The sequence below is a fragment of the Eucyclogobius newberryi genome, unplaced genomic scaffold (assembly GCF_026437365.1).
Source record: "Eucyclogobius newberryi isolate DKJ021-1_F unplaced genomic scaffold, fEucNew1.0.hap1 SCAF_19, whole genome shotgun sequence".
Classification (NCBI taxonomy): domain Eukaryota; kingdom Metazoa; phylum Chordata; class Actinopteri; order Gobiiformes; family Gobiidae; genus Eucyclogobius; species Eucyclogobius newberryi.
Window position 1 is genome coordinate 21,090,328 of NW_027315823.1, and position 23,818 is coordinate 21,114,145.

Consider the following 23,818-nt stretch of genomic DNA (forward strand, 5'->3'; position numbering starts at 1 on the left):
GCGGGAGAGCGGGAGCTGTGATTGTGCCGTGGCGCTTGTGCATAAACTGCTGCTGCTTAATCCACCTGATTGACCTAAGAAGAGACTTAAAACTTAGAAGATCCTCAGCCTTAGAGGTGTTTTGAAGCACACAGCTCACAAGCTTCCCCCACTTTTTATTTTATTCTCAGATCTGTGATTATTTCTGTTCTAATTGAAAAAGGCCATTTATTTCTATACCGTGCGCTCAAAACGTTTTACCGCAGACACTGACATTATCTCATGATACAGAGGCTCTCTGCCCAGGGAGTATTACAACCAAGAACCGCCACTGGCGCCAAGTTTCAACAAACTGACTCTGTTCACATTTCTAACGTTAGTTAGAAATACAGGCAGTATTTCAAAAACATAGAGCACTAATGTGTTTAACGAACTGATCGATCGAGTGAGACTATTGAATCCATCCAGCAGTATAAACAGATATGGTAGTTTAGCGATCGCCCTTCACACGGGAGAGTGGGGATCAAGATTGACCTTTACATGCAAGTTTTTTTTCTCACTTTTGTGTGCAAATGTTATCCACTAAATATTGATGAATACCTGACCCATCCATAAAAGTCTCTGAAACCCATCGTCTGCTATTTTATAAGTTAACTTCCCGACTCTCAAACTCTGAAATCAAGAATTTGTGGATTTTCAGATTTGAAGGAGAGTTCTGTGATAACGATTTGTGCTGATGAATGCAATTAGTGGAGAAGTGCTAACAGCATGGCAGTAATTGGGTGTTACAAAGTGAAAGCCTGCCCTTACCCGGCAATTGGAGCAACCTCCTTGGTTAGTCAATTGTATTTCTGTTAATGGGGTATGCCTGAGTGAAGCCGAGTGAGAGGAGGTAGACCACCCGGTTAACAGCAGTCAGAGCTGTTAAAAAAACACTGTGTATCAAGATTGACCTCCTCACACACTGAGATAATAGTGTACCCCCTAATCATTACTTTCTGAACGGAGTAGTTTTATTTTCAAGTGCTCATAACAAGATTTTACAGACCATGGACACGGTTGAATCTGATTGAAAGCATAATCTTTATGTTATGAACACAAAAATCTGCGGTTTCATGTATAAAGCGTGTGTACATACAAAAATGTTACCTATACGTGACTCTCCGTGTTAAGTTTGTGATCTATGAAAAGACAACTTTACATAGAAATGAGTGCTCCATTCTAAAAACTCTGTGCTCAAGGAGGATTATGGAAGTTTGTTTTTTCTCCGTAAGTATATCCTTTTAGTAAGAATTCTACGGAAAGTTTTAGCTGGTTAGTGTCAGCAAATTCAAATTGTGTCAGTTAAAAGTCAAATGTGAGTAATAAAAACACACAAAATGTGACCTTTTCCAGCTTTATTTCCAGGGACAATCAAGTCACCACTTACAGAAATGACAAGGCATGAACAGAGAATGAAAGTTTAAAATGTATCTGACATATTCCATTGGAAACCTCCTAGCCCAGCTGGCAGCCCGGTGCAATGCTCCGCTTTTTTCCACACTTTTTTCACACTTATTGTGCTTTATCTTTTGTATTTTGTAAATATTTTTTCTACTTTAGTTGTACGATCGGGACACGCTCTGGAATCGCTTTAATTCAACTTGTTTCGACTTTGTTCGGCTGGATTATTGAGTGTTTTTCGTCGTGATGTGTGCTAGCTCCGAGCTAGCCCCCCCGGCCCCACCGCGCCCTCCGTGCGCGTTTATACAAAGGAGGAACTCATGAAATTGAGGGGGAAACCATCGTCTTACTCGGAGATCGTCACGTTATCCCGGCAGACATCCTAATTTTTCCCCTCCATCCCTTGTTGGGAAATGGGAGGTTTTGTCTATAGGAGTTTTTGTTTATAAGAGTTCTTCTATTAAGAGTGTTTTTTAAACTTCCTATAATCTGTTATCTGTCCTTTTCCTCTGTATCTACCTGCGATGTATCAATGAAATTTCCCCATGTGTGGACAATAAAGGATTATCTTATCTTATCTTATCTTATGGGGTACTAAAAAGCCACACCTAACACACAAATAAAGTATCAGGTGATGGTTAGTCAGTGAATAAAGAGAGAAAAGAATATCAATTTGAATTTTGTCAGATTTAAATATTTAATCAATGTGGTCAGTCAATTCAGTAAGTACTGTAATTATGTTATATTTGAATTTGCAAAAGCCAAGTATTAATAATTTAAATGTTTTCATGTAAAGAATATAATTTACAATCTTTCACGACAAACAGTGTCAACCTTATTCCATTCATTTTCATCCTAAGCTTTTTGTTGTCTCTGGCGTGCTGTTTTTTGTAGGTGCTGCTGCCATTAAACCAGGAAAAGCCTTTCTCAACAGCTTAACATCTGTCTCCAAATTGGCCAATAGTATAATTTCCAAACGTTCCGGGAAAGTTTAATGCCCTCTCAAAACGCTAATTCCTGCTACTTACTCTTACAGATTTGCAGGCCTTAACCGTAAATTTGGCACAACTGTCCCCTGAAACCTGTTCCTGTTCCATACAACTCGGCAATATAAATTCCAACAGACATTTATGACTGCTCATCTGTCGTCGGGCTACATTTGGAAGCCAGTTTGAAATCGTCAGCCTTGGGTAGTTTTGTCTTTTATCTTAAAGTAATGCCTTGTTATGGCCTGCTAGTTACTCGCCGGAGGCTGCGTATGAGCTGAATAAAGTGAAATATAAGCTGTGCATCGTGCGTTCTCGCCTCACATCTCAGCGGGAAGAAAGTACAGAGCTGCGGTGTCTGACTTCGTCGCTCCATAAAAACAGCTTTGGAGGGTGAGTATCAGGTTTATGTGAATGGACTGGAGCATAAAATTTAATGGGTGGAACCAAACCGAAGTCTTTCCAAAATGGCTTTTTTAAAAGGTTTGTCGGTGGTATTTTTCAGCGTGATGTTCCATTAAAACAGGGGGCATTTGTACAGGGCTGTCAGTGAAGTGGACAGGTCAAATGCTGCTGTAATGTTCTCAGGAGCTGTGATGTTACTCTGGGATCAATGCGGCCACTAATGAGGTTGTATTGTTCCTGGGGTATGATTTAGCACCGCAGATTGAATACAGTGCTCACTTAGCCTCACTCTTATTGCAATTACACAACCATTTAAATCTCTGGTGGAACTCGTCTATTCTTCCTAAAATAATAGAGAACTATGATCACAGGAGGTCAATTACCATGGCTGACAATCCAACGTGTATTATGTTGCAGTAAAGTTACTTAATTTAAAGGGGTAGTCATTAATTTGTAATTACATCCTCTGCTATTTTACTGCCATCCAAATGGAAGTGCATTTGACAAGGTTCTTGTGTTTGGTGAGATTGTCCTTGTGTTGAATATTTATCATGGTTTCACATAAGTCAAGTGGTGAATCCCTCTGTGATGTCATCAATCATGCGACATTCCATCAAACAATTTAAACGCAGTTGACCCATTTTTTCTGAAAGTTTAAACAATCATTTAAAAAAAATAAAGGTGATGTCAGTTATTATTTGTTCTATCATAACTATTGTGCAATTCATGTGGATTTTGGCCCTTGTTTACAATATGGTTGCTAAAGGGGGTTCCACACCGCCGCGGCCGAAGCGTCCAGTTTACATTCAATGTCTATGGTAAACGCGCGTCAAGCACGTAGTGCGTTATCCGCGACGCGATTTCTTCGTTTTTGCGGCGTGATTGTTTTTTTACGCTCTCGACGCTTTAAGCGCGCGTATGAGCCGGCCGAGGCGACGAAAGCGGCTTGCGCGATGCGTTCAGATATGTTGAGGTCTCTGCCGCTGAAGCGTAGCAACCGCCGCAGCAGCCAATCAGAGCTGACACTCCAGTGACGTATGTACATACGTATTGCCCCTTGCATTTCCGGTATTCCCCGTGGAATTCCCAAAGAAGCGCCACTTTTTCCTTGCTCGTCAACAATGGCAGACGAAAGACTGATTGTGGCTGTTTGTGGGAGAAAGGAACTGTATGATGTATTCACGGCTCTGCAGTATCTGGTGTACCCAGGCACGTCGCCGCCGAGCCCGGCGCCTCCGTGTGAGCGTTTTGAAAACCAAATACGTGTAAACAACACTCTCGATATCCGCCATTTTACACAATGAAAGGCCACACCGACAACAACTCCATTGCGCATGTGCGCAGAGAGCTCGAGCGCGCCGTACACGCGCCTGTGCACAGTGGCCGGGGCGTCGAGAGCGCGCGTCTACTGCGTAAACCTTTCAAATGTACACGCGCTCAAATTCTGCGTCGGGCGTGTTTAGGCGTCTGCGGTCTGTACGTACCGTTAGTAACAGTAGTGGAATTACCTTGACCTATGTCATGTGCTGCTCATGTCCAGTACAATTATAAACTTTACCAAAATTATCAAACTGATAAAAGAAATAGAATAGAAAAATTAGATAACATTTTGAATATAATCATGTCCACTACGTTTTAGGGAAATGTGTAGTCTAACATAGTCCTAAAGTAGGGGTCGGAACCCTTTTACGGGTTGTGAGGCCTGAGCTGGCGGTCGCAAGATGACATGAAAGATGTAATAGATTTTTTTAAATGAATGTATTTGATATATTTTAGTTGGAACCAGTATATTTTATTGTTGAGATTTGATGACAATGCAAGTCTTGCTAATACTGTTAAATATACATATAAAAGAGACAGGGCAGGAGTAGAACAGGGCTCCACTCTTGAGTACCACCAGTGGGCCAAGTTTGAGAGCTGCTCAAAGAAGACCAGCTCCTGCCTTAATGAGGTAATATTGCTCTTGGTTTGATCTTGGTTGCAGGTTTAAAATAGCTCTCACTTAGCGGCTGTGTTAATGTAATTACATGACATTTTGGTGTAGAAAATGATCCCTCTTTGATCCTGTGCTGTGGGTAATTTGAATCCATTTTCCTTCTATTTCCAGACTGGGTTGTTGCACCGCTCTCACCGCAGTATTGTCGTCTTCCTTGAATAGAGATGGATCATTGTCACTCTTACAGAAATGAGCTGTTTAAGCGAGGACACTTTTAGTTTAGCCAAACGCGCGCCGCCTGTCACTCAGCTCCAAAAAGGCATCAGTGGAATCAGCTCAAGATGAAAAAGGCGGGAATGGGTTGCAGAGCGGAGATGGCAGGCGTTTAGTGACATCGCGCAGGAAGATAACTAGTGTGTGTGCATGTCAAATGAGCTAGCGGGAGGAGAGCGAAGCTTCTTTTGTCTGCGTTAAAGGCGGTATGGACGATTTTTCGGCGATTTGGGAACGCAGGCGGAAGTGCGCATGCGCACTCCCCCGTGCGGACTGATACAACACACACGTGCGTTTGTTTATTAGCGCAACGGAGCGCATCGCATCGCTCGTCTCCCGTAGATTTCTGTCCACTTCTGCGTCAGCTCGAACTGTCTTTCTCAGTCTTCATTTTGTCCCGTACACTGAGGGAACTATATTATGATAGATCCATGCGCTTAGGCATGCGGAAACGTGAGGAGGAACCTGACGCGGCTGCAGGTGAGCGGTAGGTGCGTTTTATGATTGATACGTGGCAGGACTAATGATTTATCCACGCCACGAGGAAATATGATAAAAAATTTGCTGAAAAAAATCGTCCATGCCACCTTTAATATAGACATGCTAAAGCTGCAGCTGGGTGCACTATTGATTATGGCTGGGATGAAAAAAAGGGCACTTTGGGATCGAGTTTGTTTGTCAGAGAGTGAATTATAGAATAATGTGGTTTTCAAGCAGAGAAGGCCTTGTAGACATTAGAGGGACTGGATAGTGCTGTGTTTGTACAATTAACAAAATTGGACTGTGAAAAAACTTTATAGGAATCTAGCTCCTCGAGCTTTACGTCTAGTAAATTGCACTGTGGATGAACAAAATATTATAAAAAAAGAGAATTAAGTGAAAAAGTTAAGTGCCTAAAATAGTTGATTATCTAGGTGCAAGTCCGTATCAACTGAACAGCTGATACATATTACTGTGGACTTTCACTTAAAGAAACACTTCATTTTGCAAAGCGCACACTAAGTTGAGAGTCACATTTTTCAATGCTTTGTTACATGGTCCATTATCAGCAACATTATTATGATTATTGAGTGTGAGAGTGAGCAGTTAATCACTTTGCTCTGAGAACCAATTATGTGCTTTCATGGCAGTTGGCATTTCATTAATATTAAATATTCAGTGAACACGTTTACTGTCATTAATGAATCGCCGAAACCGACCCACTTTAATTCGAATTTGTCCTATTCAAATCAGTTAAAATCTTCTATCTTTGCTTTTACTACAGAGTCGATTATTTATCAGGTGAATATGCAAATGTGAAAATGCAATTTATTCACAACAATGATTAAGATGCATTTCTTCATCCACTCCATACAATATGATTTGAAATGAATCAAGTTGTGCGGTGTGTGAGTCAGACCACAGACTGGGAGGGAACGCACGTTATTAACATGTTAATGTCAATAATAATTCTGCGTAATCCCTTATTTCCTTTCTACTATTATACTAATGATTTTACTGTATTGAGAATCCAAGAGAATTTGTCTATGGTACAGTAGTAACCAAAATATACTCGATTTTGATATTTCACCTTATTAACAAATTGTAGAGGTAGTCGCCATAATTTGTGCCTTCCCCTCCTAAAACCTTAACCTTAACCCATCAAAACATACATTTTTCATTAATTCATTAATCTTCTACTGCCTGTTTCCTTTAGGGGGCGAGGGCCCAAAATCAAAACAGCAGTTGCCTTGATGGGTGAAAATAAAGTAGTGAAGCAGATTAAACAGTGTTCACAGGAAATTAATAACTGTCCCTGCATGTCCTGCCCTTGGAGACTCCTACGAGCAAAAACTACATAAAAGTAGAAACCTAGGGAGAACCACGGTCGGACAGGCTGCAGATGTTCATTTGCAGATAAGAGAGTTTATCCAGGCAGATGACGAGTTGTTTATCTAGAGAAGAGAGCGTACCTCCAGGCAGTTGTGGAGCACACAGATGGTCAGATGGTACAGGTCAGGTTTTTTTCGGGCTATACTCGGGTGCTCCTGAATAAAAGTCGTTCCAACAAAATTTACAAAGAAAAAATAAATTGTACATATTTGGGCCGCACCTGTCATTAAGCCGCTGGTACTCATGTTGAGATATATACACATTTAGTACACGGTAGTGTACTAAATTAAATGTTTTCTTTGAATTTGAGTTGGATTGTAATACACACAGCATTTTGAAGCTTAACAAACACATCACAGCTGTCTCTACTGTCCTTGATTTCTCTGTGTGAGCTGATTTACCTGTGTCTGTGTCTTCAGTGCTGTTTTATCTGCTTCTGAGCTTGTGTTTAGCAAATAAGTGTTACGTTGTAACATGAGATATTTACACAGAAAGATGGTCCATGGTAGTGATGCAGGGTCATCTCTGGCCAAGAAAGTCTCATTTCAATGCGGCAGGTTCTAAACTGCAGAGTGCTGTTTATAGCATGTCCGCGCTCAAAGTGAGACATTGCGTTTCGCCGCATCTAGATTCACTTCCTCATTAGACTCATTTCTTCGTGAATATGAGTCTGATTGTAATAAAACACACGCGTTTTGAAGCTTTAAACACAGCGACCACTGTCCACTGACGTTTTCTTCTACAGTGCTTGTGCTTCCGGTGGCCGTTAGCCAATAAAAATCTATAAATTAGACCCACCGTATGGGCCGAAGGGTTCTAAGAGTGGGAAAAAAGTAGTAGCTTAAATTCCGAAAAGAACTGTAAACCGCGTAAAAAGACAGATTGAATTTATAATTCATTCCATGCCTTCTCCTTTCTGCTGTTGTGAATACAAATCCTGTAAAATCCTCTCTTTTATCAGTTGACCCTTGGTCAACTGATAAAACATACTTATATCCATGTACAAATAAAGGTTTTATTAGACATTATTAGACATGTGTGGTCTTATAATAGTTCTGATATAGAGCAATACATTTGTTCCCCCTTAGCTTTGATACCATTTTTAGTATTGATTAGTATCAGGGTATTCATTTTTTGTCAACATGGACAGTTTCTTTATTGATCTACCATTTAATCAAATTGAACCTATTCACAAAACCTTGCTATAAAACCAATAGCCAGCCAGCCAGCCTTCATAGCAAAGTAATAGTTGTCTATAAAATGCCATTGGTGTCTATGTGTATATCTTCTCTTTCTCTTTGCTGCAGCTGTGCTTGGATTTAATAACTCTAGTAGCCTTTCACTTATAAGACGCTGTGATTCCTTCAGGGACAACAATTGATCAGTCAGTGGTGGCTGTTACACAGTGGCAGTGAGATGAATGGGACTGGCACAGACCTCATCTAATCCACTACTCTGGGGAAACTGTATGTGCTGTGTCTATGGTGGGCCTGGTCTTTAGCAAGCACAAAGATTAGCAAATAGCATCAATGTGGAAGTGTATTTTAACACTGTAAGTCTCAGAGAAGCTCCAGGGCTGTGCTTCAAAGAGAAATTGCTTTAATTCTGATTTGCATCCATTGAAAAAAGGCTGAGTAGAATGACACGTCTATTTTTAAATCTACCGTTTGGCTTTTGTCAAAACAGCACAGTCTTCATTATTCAAGCACACTGTTGTTGTTGAAATATTCCATATATTTTTTTAAAACAAATCCCAGGGAAAGAACATGATACCAAAAAAATCTTTGTCGCAGTCTGTCTGGCGTTTGTTTGTTGTAGTGTGTTTGGGCTGTCAGATCAGCAGCTTTATGCAAAATGGCTCCGATCTTTTCTAAATATGGTAATCCAATTAAGGCTGATTCGTTTGACAGTGTGGGTTTGCCACCAATGGAGCCATGTCATAGAAACAGCACTCTAGAAGATGAAGCTCTTTTTAACTAGGCTTCCATTTATCTATAGCATTTGGAATTGGATATTGAGATTTCTTATTTCAGAAATGTACCATGTCCAGTGCATTAATAAAGAAGTAGTTGAATGCTTTTACATTTCATATTTTATATTTTTAGGTACATGTATAGTAATTGTTTAATTACAGCTGAATCTAAAGGAAATAGCAAAGTCTGAAATTATTAATAAAATACATTGTCGTCAGAGAACTGAATCAATATTGTATAAAACCTCTGTAAACTTGTTCTGAAATTAAGTTTCAGTCATTTCTAATCATTTTTTTAACCCAGAAGTCTACAGCGGATCCTCATGGAGAGATGTTCAGACTTTAGAGGAGGACATTTTTTGTTATGGCCTCATGTGTTACATCTTTTGAAAGGTAACAAATTATACTTTGGTGGTATGGTTTATGGAAGCAATGTAAGTGGTGCACAGGCAAAGCTGCATTTTTTTTTACATTTATACAAATATTGACTTATTTTATATAAAAAATGATGGTTGATGTTTTGAGTCAAAGTACAATGAAATAGTTTTTAATAGAATATTTTTGTGGTGATAAATGTGCTTGTACTGTATATTTTTGAAATTTTTTTTTTAAGGAAAGAGGGACAAAACTAGACCAACCAACCAACCAACCAACCCATGATTTAACAGCTATTGCCTGCATAAAGGCAAGAAAATAATCATTTTAATGCTTTTGCTAATTTTTTTAATGAATTGCCCTGTATTTCTCGTTTGAGCTACATAGTGACATGGAATAAAAGCAATAACTATTTTGTGACAAAATAATCTTTCCAACAATATATAGCATGTCTGTGTAGCTTTAAACTAATATTTTTTTAATTACATTGAACGTGAACAGAACCTCAATAATCCCTGAACAGGTATATATTAAACAATTGCTGTTAGAGGAGGAGTTCTCTCTTTTTTTTTTAACAGTGTCATCTCTCCATGGTCAGGTGAGAAAACAAGCCAATCATATGCTGACCAGGTACTTTGCAGTGGTGAGGGAACTGCAGTCAGCTAACAATAGGACTTCAGTGGTCTATAAGAGGGCTGACAGTTAAGGGGGCCCCTTTTCAGCGCTTGTAACCTTCTTACAGTGCTAGTGGTACCTCATATATGTATCCAAAGTGTTTTTTGATTGATTTCTGCAGTCTTTAACTAGAGAACAGTCTCTATCCTTCCCCTCGGATGAGCAGACTGACGGGGCCTCCTCACCGGGATGAGTCAGCCTGGTGAGTGCTTCCCTGTTTCAGCCCATCCTCCAGGAAGCACTCTGTACCTGTGTGTAATGGTTTTGACCTGATTTGGACTTTGGTTGAATCAAGACACTAAAGATAAACATGTAGCATTAATCAATGTGATTTCCTGATTCTTCTTTATTGAATTGAATAGTTACTGGTGCGCCAAAAAAGACCCCAACCCACAAGAGTTATTTTAACTGCTATCGGGGAAGAAATAACAAATAAACTCAACCTTTTTCAATTCAAGTAAAAAATGACCGCGTACATACATAGGGGAAAATAATTCTGCTGTTAAGGGTTAAACCACACCACAAACAAGCACTACTTCATGGAGTGAGATACAATACTGTAGTGTATTAACATCTCTGTAGCAGTAGACGTGAATTGTCGAAACAACAGATACTTATATTTGACTCTTTTACTAGTCAGAGTATATTCTGCTGTCTTGCATGTTGATGACAGGGGCCTTGTCCGTGCAGAACATGGGTCAATAGTTTTGATCTGTTGTGAGTTGAGCGTCTATAAAAACACTGTCAGTGTGTTACACACATCACACAACAATATACCGTGTTTTATTCTGTCAGTGCTTCTTATCTTGTTGAGCTGGACATAAAGGCTCATGCATCAGTGCGCACGGATGTTTCTTCAGGCTGCTCGTGTCAACGAAGTGAGGTCATTTGATCTGATGTTAATGTTCTTGAACATTTTCAGGCCGCCTTCACATTCTTTGTCAGGTGTGTGTATGTTTGATCAACCCATAAGATGTATCAGCTCTGTACTTCATTGCTGAGTTCTAGCTGCTATTATATGTAATTGCTTGAGTAATCGGATTTAGGGATCAAGTTCTAATAAATCTTCTATTTCATCTTCATATATACATTGTTTATTGAAGTTTACAGTTTAGAACAGTAGCCGCCAAAGTAGTTAACCATAAAACAACTTTTTGAATTTTGAAACCATTCATTCACAACTCTCCAAGTCACTGACAGTCTCTATAATATATTCCTTGTACCGGTATTTGTACTGCAGGCCTGAAGGAACGCTTAGTGTATATTTAACTGTACTTTGATCTGAGATATTGTGGAGACACTACCCCTGAACTTTGCTTTTTCCTCTGGCAGCATAATTCGCTCTAGCTTCAAAAGGTCTTGCAGTTTATATGTTCCGTATGCAGTGCTTATTGAATATTCATAGAACAGGTGCATTAGTTTATATTTGTTTGTGCAAAAGATGACATTGTGGTCTAAGGAATATACATAATGTAGCATCTGTTACAAAATAAATATATATTTATGTATACAGAGAACATTCCACCTTGTCATTTACCTTCATCATGCACAGGAAGTCGCATGATAATTGAGCCACTCCCCAGTTGCTAATGAAAAGATTAACAACAATCACATTTATTTGTAGAATAATTGTGAATAGCCGTCATTCCAATCAGCTTGAGGCTTAATTATTGAAGTTTTGCCATTCGTTACGTACCCATACCACTTGAAGTCAGACTTCGTATTTGGGCCTCAAAACTCATGCCATGGACACAATAAATGCATACCTTTTGAGCAATCTGGCACTCTCTCGACGAATTGGATGATTCAGATAAGACTATTGACATTCAGAAAATGTAAATTCACATTTGACAATTGACTTAATTGACAGACTCTTAACCAAATGGGACAAATACTGGTATGTCGTATCTCAATGTTTGTAACTTATTAGATGTTGTGCCATGAATGTTTGTTTGATTGAGAGACCAGATACAGACTGACATAATGGTGATGGCAAACCAACCCGACATTGTGGTGGTGGATAAACAGCAGAGGAAGCAGTTGTGGTTGACCTGGTAACACCAAGTGATGACAAGATGAGGAAAAACATGAGGAATTGGAAAAATACCAAGGGCTCAGAAAAGAGCTGGAGAAGGCGTAGAAGGTGAAGGTGTAAGTGGTGTCCATGGTCATCGGAGCACTCGGGGGCTCTCGTGGCTCTCTCTCTCTCTCTCTCCCTCTTTCTCTCTCTCTTGCTCTCTCCCTCTCCCTCACCCTATATATATATTTGTATTTTCTCCCTTCAAACCAAATGTATTATTGTTGAACTTTGGACTGTATCTTGAGCCTGACTGGGCACATGAAACTGATGAGAGCTGAGAGCGACCACCGTGTTAGATCAATGACTTAGTTTTACCTCATGCAATCTTCAGGGATTGTGACACATAACGGGCAACATGTGTCACAGAAAAAAACGGCACAGTGCTTTCACAGTTTGGTCCCCAGTTGAAATTGTTCAAGGACTTTTCTAAGCTTTGATATGATTTATTTTGAGTAAGGCCATGCTATTCCTTCTTTCATTGTACGGGTGGCCTAAATGTACATTTTTCAGGGATCAGCAATTAAAAACTGCTGGAGTAATAGAAAGTAACAAATGTACCGTCACAGTGACCTTGGTTTTTATCACCTGTTATTTTTTAAATCATTTTATAATTTTATGTTATATTTATGCCACATAGAATGAGTGAATGAGACAAATTAACCTTTTTTCTGGATAAGTTTTATTGTTCTGTGATTACAACGTTTTTTAGCGATTTTAACAGAAATAAGGTGGTTTTATATCAGATGCCCTTTCTGATGCAACCCTTTCTATTGTCTTAGACATTCATGTAATATGGTTGGGATATTTATCCTAATGTCCATTTTATAACATATTATTGAGAATGTATTTACGTAATGTGTTTGGTTTGATTGCTTGTTAGTTTGTTAGCGTCTTCAATAACCTGCTGAAACCAAAACCAGAGATCACAGACAATTGGCCAGGGCTTCAAAAGGATTGCTTACTGAAGCGGAAAGAAAGGTTTTTTTCTAGTTACCGGTGATTGTCTATTGGTGCTTGTCAATTAGAGATCAATGAATATGATTGTGGAGTTTCAGAGTGGTATTGATTGGCTGAAGGGCTGCACTTCATGTCAGTTCCATTAGGGCTTTGTGTCCGTCCACTTGCTCTGTCTCCCTGCAGAAGGCGTCAGCGGGAGGCAGCACCGCGCTGATTGTAACTGATGACAGTCTAAGTGCTCTAATAGAATCCTATTGATCACAGGTGTAGTGTTAGGGGCAGTAGGCCACTTGTGCCCCAGTTGCACACAGGTTTTCATGGCATCAGGCAGTGGAACACCGAACCACACCTTTTTTATCCATTGGGCCTGCTGGACACAGGCCCAGGGGCCTTCGCTTCCAACCATGGCCCTCTGATTTTAAACAAGAATATATTATTGGGGCATTTGACGACTGTGCTCATACGCAGTCCATCAGACAGTTGTGATATAGTGACCCTCTACTGCCTCTTCATCTGCGGAGGTGTCCTGGACTCGGGGCTGTGCCACTGTGTGCCAAACGGTTCTTAATGAGACTATAGTATACATAATGAGCTTCAAAGTAACATTGACATTTCCCATCATTGAGTGTCTAAGATAAGATAAGATAAGATAAGATATTCCTTTATTGTCCCACATGGGGAAATTTCATTGGTGCAACGCAGGTAGATACAGAGGTAGATACAGAAGAAAAGAACAGATCACTTATAGGAAGTCTGAAAAACACTTTCAGTAGAAGATCTCCTATAAATAAATAAAAACTCCCATAGACAAATAAATAAATAAATACATAAATACCATTGCATGTGATCACGACAGTAATTGCACATGAATATGTGTCACGACAGCACATAGATTGCACATGAATTTCACAGTAATTGCACAAGAATTGCACATGAATTCCAACAGCAATTGCACATACGACAGAATTGCACATCAGTATTAGGTTAGGTCAGTCACACAGACACTATATGTTCTTGTATTTTTGAGTGATGATTTTCCATTAAGCCAGTTTCAACTCCTTAACGCCTCAACCAATTTCAACATGTTATACTGCTTTCGCAGTAGTACGTGTGCTATTACTTTTGACATTTGAACAACTTGTACTTTTTGCAGAATTTGCAAAAGTATTAGTACTTTTTCCCCAGTGAAATAAATAGACTTTTGTGACAGAGCCAGTCGAGAGAGGGGGGGAGAGGGAGAGAGGGAGAGACGCAGACACTCTAGCATTGGCTTCAGCCATTGCAAATTATCTAGTTTCCATTGCTCTGCTGAAAATAGTGCCCATAGTGCACAAAACAGACGGTTTGTGCTTCAGATAAACGTGACATTATCACTGCAGACACCACTCATACGGCACCTTTTCCCATCACAACAACGCAACAGTCCAACCAACTCACGCACAAGGGCAAAAGTAAGAACGCGGAAATTGCAAAACAATATTGTAAAATTTTGGTTTTCACTGTGTAGTTTGTGCACAAAACAAAGGTGGCCTATGGTAACACACACCAACAGCTTTTTAAACTTAAAGGCGTAATGGACGATTTTTTGGCCCAAATCTGAGTCTCATTTCCTCGTGGCGTGGACTGCCGATTAGTCCTGCCACGTATCAATCATAGAACGCACCTACTGCTCACCTGCAGCCTTGTTCTGGCTCGTCCCCAGGAGAGCAGCACGTTTCCCTGTGTCTAAGCGCATGGATCTATAGGTGTACGGGACAAAATTAAGACTCAGAAGAAGACGGAAATCTACGAGAGACGCGATGCGATCCGTCACACTAATAAACAAACGCACGTGTGTTTTTTATGCATCCGCTTGAGTTCTCAAATGGGCAAAAAATCGTCCATTACGCCTTTAACACGCTATAATCGCACTGACCCGCTGTGTTCATCAGATGGCAGTTTACTCGCTGTAACTTGCTGATGTTTAATCCATCAGTTTATTTGTTTGTGTCTATAATGTCCCATAAGCTATAGTCACCCTGGTGCTTTTCCCTTTGTGATCATAAAACTTTTCTTTTAAAAACGTTGTGATTGCTATGGCTGTTGACAAGATAACAATCTTCTGAGAGCACATAGCAGGGCCATGAGAGTGCATCAGGGGGCAGGGGCTCAAACCTTTAAAACGTTTACCCATAAAGAAAAAAATACATTTGGAAGCAAAGATTTTGTTTGATAGTTGTGTGTGATGGAAAAGTATATGAAGATTGAAAAAAACTAAAAATGATATTTTTCCTGTAATTTGCTGCATTTTCTTTGTTATGGTCTTACTTAAAGGATAATTGCCTATCAATGCGACATTAAAACTAAATCCCGCATTTTCATGTCAAAGGGACTCGCCAAGATATGTAGAAGAAATCAAGTGTAATTTCATGGCATTTGTTTGGTTTTAGATTTAAACTTTTTTTTTAAAAATGTTCAGTTGGCCTGGGGTGTATTTTAGCCTATTTTAATACTGAAATAAAGATGTTCTATTTAATTGTAAATGATTGACACAGGACAAAAAACAGAATTAAGCAAAAATGAACTAAATTAAGAAACTGAATAAAACTCTATACGACCCATTTTGGACTCACTCTCAGTTTTCTAAAAAAACATAGTCCAAAATCGGACAATTTTTTTTTAATGAGTTATATGAGTATAAATGTACTTGGGGAAACATTACAACATACTACTCAAGTAAGAGACAAAAATGAGAAACTAAATCATAAATGAAGGAGCAGTTCAAGATACACAAATGTTTCAAATAATTTCATATTGTCGACGTAAAGCTTTTGTCACTTGTAGATTTACTCACAGTGAGAAGTCAAACCAACAATTTTATGCAAGTAAGATACTGTTACACAAGTAACTACTATGAAGAGTAGTGTGAAGTATGAAAATAGTTAGGCTACTCAAGTAATGTAACTGAGTAAATGTAACGAGGCCAAATACATCAAAGAATTGACTTTGAGCAACACAAACTCAAAAAGATGTGCTTCTATGTGTGTTTATTCATGACACAAACTGCGTCTCTCATCTCATCGAGATCTGACACAAACCAATAATGAGTCTCACTCACTTCACTTCAAGAACAGTGGACTGAAGCCAGGGGCTTCATAAAGGACCAAAGAGTTTCTCTAAAGTGTCTAAACTAGCTTCATGTTGTGTTTATTTTTTTAGAATGAATAATGTATTCCGATGCCTCATTATACCTCATTATGAGGCAAAACATTTTCAAATAAAAACGTACCTGTAGCACTAAAGGAGAAGCACATCTTCACGCAGTAAACTGCACTCTGGCGCTCGCTCTATCTCCCTCTCTCTCTGGTGCATGAAAGACAGAGGAGGCACGAGAACAGGAAGAGACAAGCAGCAGGTTGGGACTTCTTTTAATTTACAGACCTAATCAATTACATTCAATTACAGTTACTGCTTATTGCATACGCATAACAGTTGAACAAAGGGCACAGGGGCTGGAGCCCCCTAAAATCTACTCATGTACAGTAACATGAGGATTTGTAATTCGTTACATGCATTACATGCACCGATATTGTGCATCCTTACAAAATACATGTAAACAAGGCAGTATAGTTGCATGTGGGTGAGTATTATAGACGTTTAGACAAAAAAACATATAACACATTTTCAAAACACAAGTATGTGCGTTTCTGTTTCCCCCCGAACATTTTTCACCTCCACATTCTTCTTTTTATTTTGGAAATTCTTCACAATTTCAAAGTGCTCCACCTCTGCAGCTGCTGTCGGCTCTTTATGTTTCCTCTCCTGGCTCATGACCAGTGTGATCTGACCAGGGACGGGGTCTCTGACCTCACATCCAGTCGGGGTTATGGAGGCGTGGGCTTGTGCTCAGAGACGCTGACCTTAACCAGCAGCTCCAGTTTTAATCACTACCTGTGTCCACCTGGGCCGCCCTGACCTGCCACTCTGTAATGAGTCCAGAGACCCGCCCCCAGCAGATGAGGCTGGGACAAACTCCACCCCTTTATTCCTGCAGCTGACCACCATGATATCGAGTAGGAACACAAGTAAAGGCAAATGTTAAATATGTTTATGTCAACGATTTATTCATTTTTATGAATTTTTATCATATATATTGGAGTTGGAGTTGATATAATGCTTCATAAATACAAGTGTGATACATGGTAGAAACATTTTCAAAGGTATGCGTCTGGACAAAGTTTTTTAAATTAAGACATTTCGACTGCAAAACGGACGTCTCAATTTCAAAAGTTTTATTCAGATGAAAACCTTCATTTTACATATGGAGATACTTTTGAAGTTTTTCAGTTTACAAATTTATCAATTCATTGAAAAACAGAGACAAAAAAGACTAACACTCAGTTTAGTCTTTGGAATAAGATACACATTTGAACCTTGGTTACCCATGGAATAACATCTTTCATATTGTACTCTTGGTACTCTTACCACTCATAACATGCAGGAAAAACATGTTGCATTGTATCATTATCGTTTGATTTGCGAGTTTAAACAGTGTTTGTTTATCAGCTGACATGAACTAACACAGTCCCAGTTGGACGAAGGCGTGTAATTCACTTTAAATGTGATAATACACACAGATTTTCTTTGCGGCTCTTTGTTGCCTGCGTGATTGCCTATTGTCCAGACACATCTATATCTTAAACAAAGTCTGAATATTTTATCCAGACTATCCCAACTTTTCAAATTAACTTTGACCGGGGGCGTGCTGGTGGCTTAAAGATAATCACATCAAGGGCATGGAGCTTGACCTGTTTTTGCATCAGTAAGTTTCTACTCAGAGAAAAGCACTCACTCGGCAATTGTTGTCTTGCCTTTTGTGAGAATGTGAATAGCGCCTTATTGATTGGGAGCAAAATGTTTTTAATGTTGTAGATGAGATTTCTGGATTGCAAGCTAATAGGAAGATGGAAGCTCACACCAATCTATTTTCAAGTCAAGTCCCAAATTGAAAATCTTTACAGGCATAATTAAGGCTTATCTGAAAGGAATGTCAAAACTTTTCAACTGCTCTCTTGATTTTTTTCCCCTGCCTCATCCAATCACAATTGTTATCTGTAAAAACAGAATCAGGTGTAGAATAGCAATGAGTCTGCACACAAAGTAATGCATATAAAATAGAAACCAGTATTGATGTGAGATCAAGCTTAATAGTGGTAAAAGCATTTAGCTGTAATTGTTATTGTAATGTACTTAGACATAAATTAGCTCATAAACAAGCTTAATCAACTAATTTTGTATGAAGGTGTGAGGTCTTGATGTAGTACATTAGCCGCGTCCCTGGTGGCGATTCGTCCTCTGCTGAACGACTGGGTCATTGGATTAACTATGTTGCACAAGGAGATGGGGAGTTGATCGGGTTCAGACCGAGGCTCCTCCACCGAGAAATGACCTGGATTTCAAGTAACACATGTATTTGGCATCTTTGAACTGAAGAATGTTCAACCGCTCCAAGCACATGAGCGGTTTTTGAGGTCCCGAATGCAGCAATTCATATTACAATGTCTTTATCTCTTGGAATTAAATTAAAAGTAAATACCATTTCCATATTTTGTATACCATAGTGTGTCTACATGTGCCAAATGCAGTGCAATCTATTTGTTTCATTAAACAGGGCAAATGACTACAGCCTTTGTCATATTTCATAACCCACCATTTCGCAGTGAGGTGAACACCGTGAAAATAGCATGAGATTTGGATTATAGCTCTATGTTTGTAAATAGGTTATTAAGGAATATGTTGAAAGTTGAATATATAATAAGTTTTTAACAATCTTTCAAATCAGCCTCCTGTTTACTGATAATAGTAATAGAAATGTAATAGGTCCATTTTCCCTATATTTAGTTGCTGCACATCATAATGGACCGCACCAGAATCTCATTTCCTCAAAGACGTGTCTGTATTTGCAGCTTGTGTTGAGCAGTGTATGAACAGCCTCCTTGGGTCCATGCATAATGCATAGTTGATTGTCCAAGAAGCTTGTATATTGAACTCAGTTAGGCTGATCCATGTGGGAAATTACAAGTACAGTACTTGTATTTGCTCAGCTGCTGACCGGGCATTTACTCGATTCAAGCAGGTCTATGTAATTTAGGATGGATTTGATTTAATACAAAATACTTAGACAAAATTGATGTATGAAGTTTGTGTTTATTGTTTATGGTTATAATAGTCCCCGTGGGCATTAGAACTCAATCATGAGGCTTTGAGTCCATCTGTTATGCGAGATCAATGTATTATTTTCGTCCAATAACTGGCTCATATATTTTCATCCAGTAATCCCTCATATGTGTATTTGTGTTCCAGCCGCTGAAAAAGCTCAATACAGGTCCAAATAAAATGACAAGCAAACAAAAATGCTGAATTGTCATTGATGTGTTACCATTTTGTTACTATTTTCTACTAGGCCAAACTTTATGCATGTAATGAACATAATATAATATGATGTATAAGGCTACCTCAAATAAATTGTCTGTTTGCTGTAACCCGACCCAACATTTTTCAAGTGGGTCGCACGGTAAGCAAATTCTTATTTTTTTTTACTTTGAAGGCAAAAAAAAAAAGATCAGAATTTTGCGTTATTACTCCTTTTGGGATGAAATATGTTTACCAGCATGATAAAAATATTCGACACGGCGGTTTACGAAAGACCGGTCGGTGAGTCAGCGAAATAATTGAAAAATAAAAGATTTTTCAACAAAATGCTGATAATTTTTTTTTCAGTCGGCTAGTTTCATACCGGGTCGGTCGGGTTGCGGCAAACAGACATATTATTTTGCTCAGCCTAATGTGTATATTTCTGTTAATATTTGCTCTTTAGAGGAGCATGGCTTTATTCAATCCATTATCCTGTTATCTGACCCCTGTTTTAAAAGGTTTTCTTTTCATTTATTTGAAGTCATTGAAATTAATTGCCATTGTGGTGTGGCCTAAGCAAACTTCTGAACCAAATGTTGTGGTCCAAATCCCTAGAATGGGACACAGTAGTACAGATAGCACATATAAGCACCATGCTTTTACTACACAGTGCAATTTGGTCTTTTTAATGTGGGGTGCATGCTGCTAGGTCTTTTTTCATTTTTCTCATTAGCAAGTTTTTTGTATACAGTACCAGATTTTTCCAAACCCTTTTCCTTTTCCATTCATTTTACCGCTTGTTCCCTTTCGGGGTCGCGGGTGACTGGAGCCTATCCTAGTGACTTCGGGCCTTACCCCCTGGACAGTGGCCAACTCGTCGCAGGGCCAACACAGAAACATAGACATTACAGACATTACCACTCTCACATTAGGACCAATTTAACACATACATGTCTTTGGACGGTTGGAGGAGCCGGAGAACCCGGAGAGAACCCACGGTAACACGGGGAGAACATGCAGACTCCACCCAGAGAGATCATGTGATGTTGGTCTGGTCCATGAATCGAACCCATGATCTCCTTGGGAGCGCTAACTGCCTTCGCCACCGTGCACCCTTTTCCTTCCTGGTTTAATTATTTTACTTTTCACAGAGGGGTTGTGGGTTGGTAACCAATGTGGCCAGTGTATTGTCACAGTGTAAATATTACACATCAATGACATATTGATGATAGAATCCAGTGCTTCGGTGCAATATTCAATGCTTTCACTTTTTCTTGGACATAAATTTTCCTAGGAATTGGAGAGAAACTATTTCCTCACCCATCCATTCCCCATTCCCTCTGTATTGGGCTGACATGTGCATTTCCCCCTTCTGTGTGCTTCTGTCTGCAGTTCATGTGAAGGCGGGCACCTGTGAAGTAATTGCTGCACACCGATGTTGCAACAAGAACAAGATCGAGGAGAGATCCCAGACTGTCAAGTGCTCCTGCTTTCCCGGACAAGTGGCAGGGACCACAAGAGCCGCACCATCTTGTGTAGACGGTATGTGTTTGACATTTTGGCCATTGCTGGAAATGTACTTGTTCCTTAGAGATCTAAACTGTGTTTTGGTAGAATTGTGTACACTATTTTGAAAATTATTATTAAATTGTTTAGGCTTACATAATTAGAAAAAACTTGGGTAACCTTTTCCCACTGAGCATCGATTTGCCCATAACTAACTGCCAAAGTTCGCACAAATACCCCTTTTCCATTAGCATTTATTTGGCTGCTTTAGCACAGTTCCATTTGGTGCAACCTGCTCACACCAGGTACTTTTAGTGGGGTCAGCCCTATGTTCCCGAGACCTGGGTTAGGGTTTGAGTTAAAGTTATATACTGATATATTTTATGCCATAAAACCATACATGTAAGCACAACTTTTGGGGGTGTGCCACCTGAGGCAGTGGCCTATGCGAGTATTATTGTAGTTCCCACGATCACAGAAAAGGGGGAACATAGGTACAGAGGAACATAGGTACCAGGGAATATAGGTACGCATCCCTTTTTAGTACCCTCTTCCCCCTTGAGCTAAGTCAAGCCAAGCAGGGACTAAACGTGGCGTCCACAGAGCGTCAGGCGCTGATTGGGTAAAAGTGTAATGTTTCTGCAGCAGCAGGAGACAGAACACAGCTGTGTTCTCTGTAAACAAGCTGAACACTACACAAGTTTAGAGGCTAAATTTTTTTAAAAGACATAAAAAAGACATAAAATGCAAACGACAGACATGAAAAGAGTCTTATAACATTAGTATGACCCCTGGGAGCAAAGACTAAACTGTCTGGCAAAGAAGACCCCAGACTACTATGATAAACAAAAGTTGTACTAAATCTAGCGCAGCTAGCATCAATTGTTTCCTCCTGTCTAGCGTAAAACCACTTGCTTTGAGACAACAACAAAGAAAATGAGCGGAGTGCTGCACTTCTACTTTAGATGCTGGTCCAATCTGTAGTATTTATCATTTTTGAAATGCAGTGCAGTGGTGCAGAACGTTGACTGTAAACTGCACAGGAATTGAGTTCACTGTATAATCTGCTGCAGTTTTACCGACTCTTCCAGCGTGGCTTTATAAACAAACTCACGTTAAGATCTTAATTTGCTTAATGTTTTATTTTTATAAAGCCTCTTCAAACTGGATTAATAACTATGTTTTGTGGACTGAGTGCCATTGAATTGGGGAGGAAAATACAGCAAGGGCATGGATGAGAACGCTGTAGTTTAATTCAATTCAATAACATTTTTAGGCCCGAGCGCCACAAGCTGGCGAGAGGCCTATTAATCTCGTAAGGCCGTGCAAAGCACGGCTGCAAAAGTGCGCACGAAATCGAGCGCGAAGCGCTCGCCCACTTCCAAACACTCACTAACGCACTCCTTCACTCACGCACGCCCCTTGCGTACTAATTAGTAGTAGGAAAATGGAACATTACCGTTGTAAACGGGCGAAGCCCGTGCAAAAGTGCGCACTAAACGAGCACTTTACATTGGCGGTCGTCATCCCCATATAAAGCACTCATTTGCCCTAAGTAGCTCACGAATACGTTCCCCATATCTTGCATGTTCCGTGCATATAAGCATGTAATGCAAAAAATGAACATTATTACTGTATAGAGGGCCAAAAACACAAAGTGGGCGGAGCCCACTCAAAATTAACGAAATTACCCGTCAGTGACCAGGGACCCACACTATGAGGTAGGAAAGCGCGAGCGCTTTCCGAAAATGTATAGTTTATGATATTTGAAAAATGGGAAACATTGTTTTCGCATCGGAATATTATTCTTTCTTTCTTTCTTCTTTCTTTCTTTCTTTCTTCTCGGGACCAACCCCCCTATTTTTCACCCAGTGAACATTGACGAAAAGTCACAAAAATTTGCACACCTCTAAAAATCGTGCCTCTCTACATTCTGGCTATTTCCCTTTTCTAAAATAAAAAAAATTGGCGCGTCAGCGCCCCCAAATGTACCAAAAATGCATTGAGAGATAGGAAATGACCCCAAAAAAATCTGATCGTAGAATCATGAAATTTGGCGCAGAGGTAGATGGTGACAAGAGAAGTAAAAAATATTATTACGGCAACACCGTCCACCCAACCAAATGTCGGCCATATTGGTTCAAAAATGGCTAAGCAGGACTCGGGAGTTTTTCCAAACGTGGTACTTTTACGAACTCCTCCCAGGGCGTTGGCTCTAAAAAGCTGAAATTTGGTGAAAATGCTACTGAGGAGTGGGACATCAAAAGTTATTCAAATTACATTGATACCTGCCACGGTCTCTGTGCGGCGAAGCCGCAAACTTTAGCTAGAATTTCAGAAATCTCCCAAATTTAACATTTCTGCCGTTTGCGCAGATAAAGTCCGAATTGCGTCAAATTAGAATCAGTTGTTAAACTCTTTGCGCTAAACGTACTTGAAGTGAAATAAATTAATTTGGCGCCACAGCTCCCTACAGATTTTATATGGAGGTTAAATGTTTAGTTTTGCAAAATTTTATGAAATTTGACACCACTCAATTTTAGCATCCCCATCAAAAAAGTCAACCATGTCATAATTGTTATGGTTTTGCCGTAACGATGACCGAAACCTCCCATGTTATTCCAATGGTGAAATCGCCAGAACATGTTTACACTTTAGACTTTCACAAACTCCTCCCAGGGCGTTAGCCCTATTAACCTGAAATTTGGTGAAACTCATCTTCAGGGGTGAACCGTCAAAAGTTATTAACATTTTTATTCAAAGAGTCACGGTGTCTGTGCGGCAAAGCCGCACATTTTGCCAAGAATTCAAAATAAAATAGCTTTTTGATGGTAAAACAAAGGGGAAAAGATGTGACAGCGTCACAGATTCAGCAGTAGGCGTAATAAAAGGATAATTGGGGCGCGTTAGCGCCCCCTCCTCTTGCGGCGTGGCGGCGGCGTGGCGAGGGCCGATCATTGCCGCTT

General features: G+C 39.7%; 2 protein-coding genes across 2 annotated transcripts in view; one reads left to right on the forward strand and one right to left on the reverse strand.

Annotated features, from left to right (window-relative positions):
- The window catches only part of rplp2 (ribosomal protein, large P2), a 389,081-nt gene that overhangs the window by 108,980 nt on the left and 256,283 nt on the right, over positions 1-23,818 (reverse strand). The gene's annotated exons all lie outside the window — the stretch shown is intronic.
- Positions 1-23,818, forward strand: part of tafa3a (TAFA chemokine like family member 3a) — a 127,932-nt gene that overhangs the window by 87,890 nt on the left and 16,224 nt on the right. Inside the window, exon 3 of the mRNA XM_072452114.1 lies at positions 20,739-20,888. Within this exon, the coding sequence (XP_072308215.1) occupies positions 20,739-20,888 (150 nt within the window). The remainder of the gene's footprint in view (positions 1-20,738; positions 20,889-23,818) is intronic.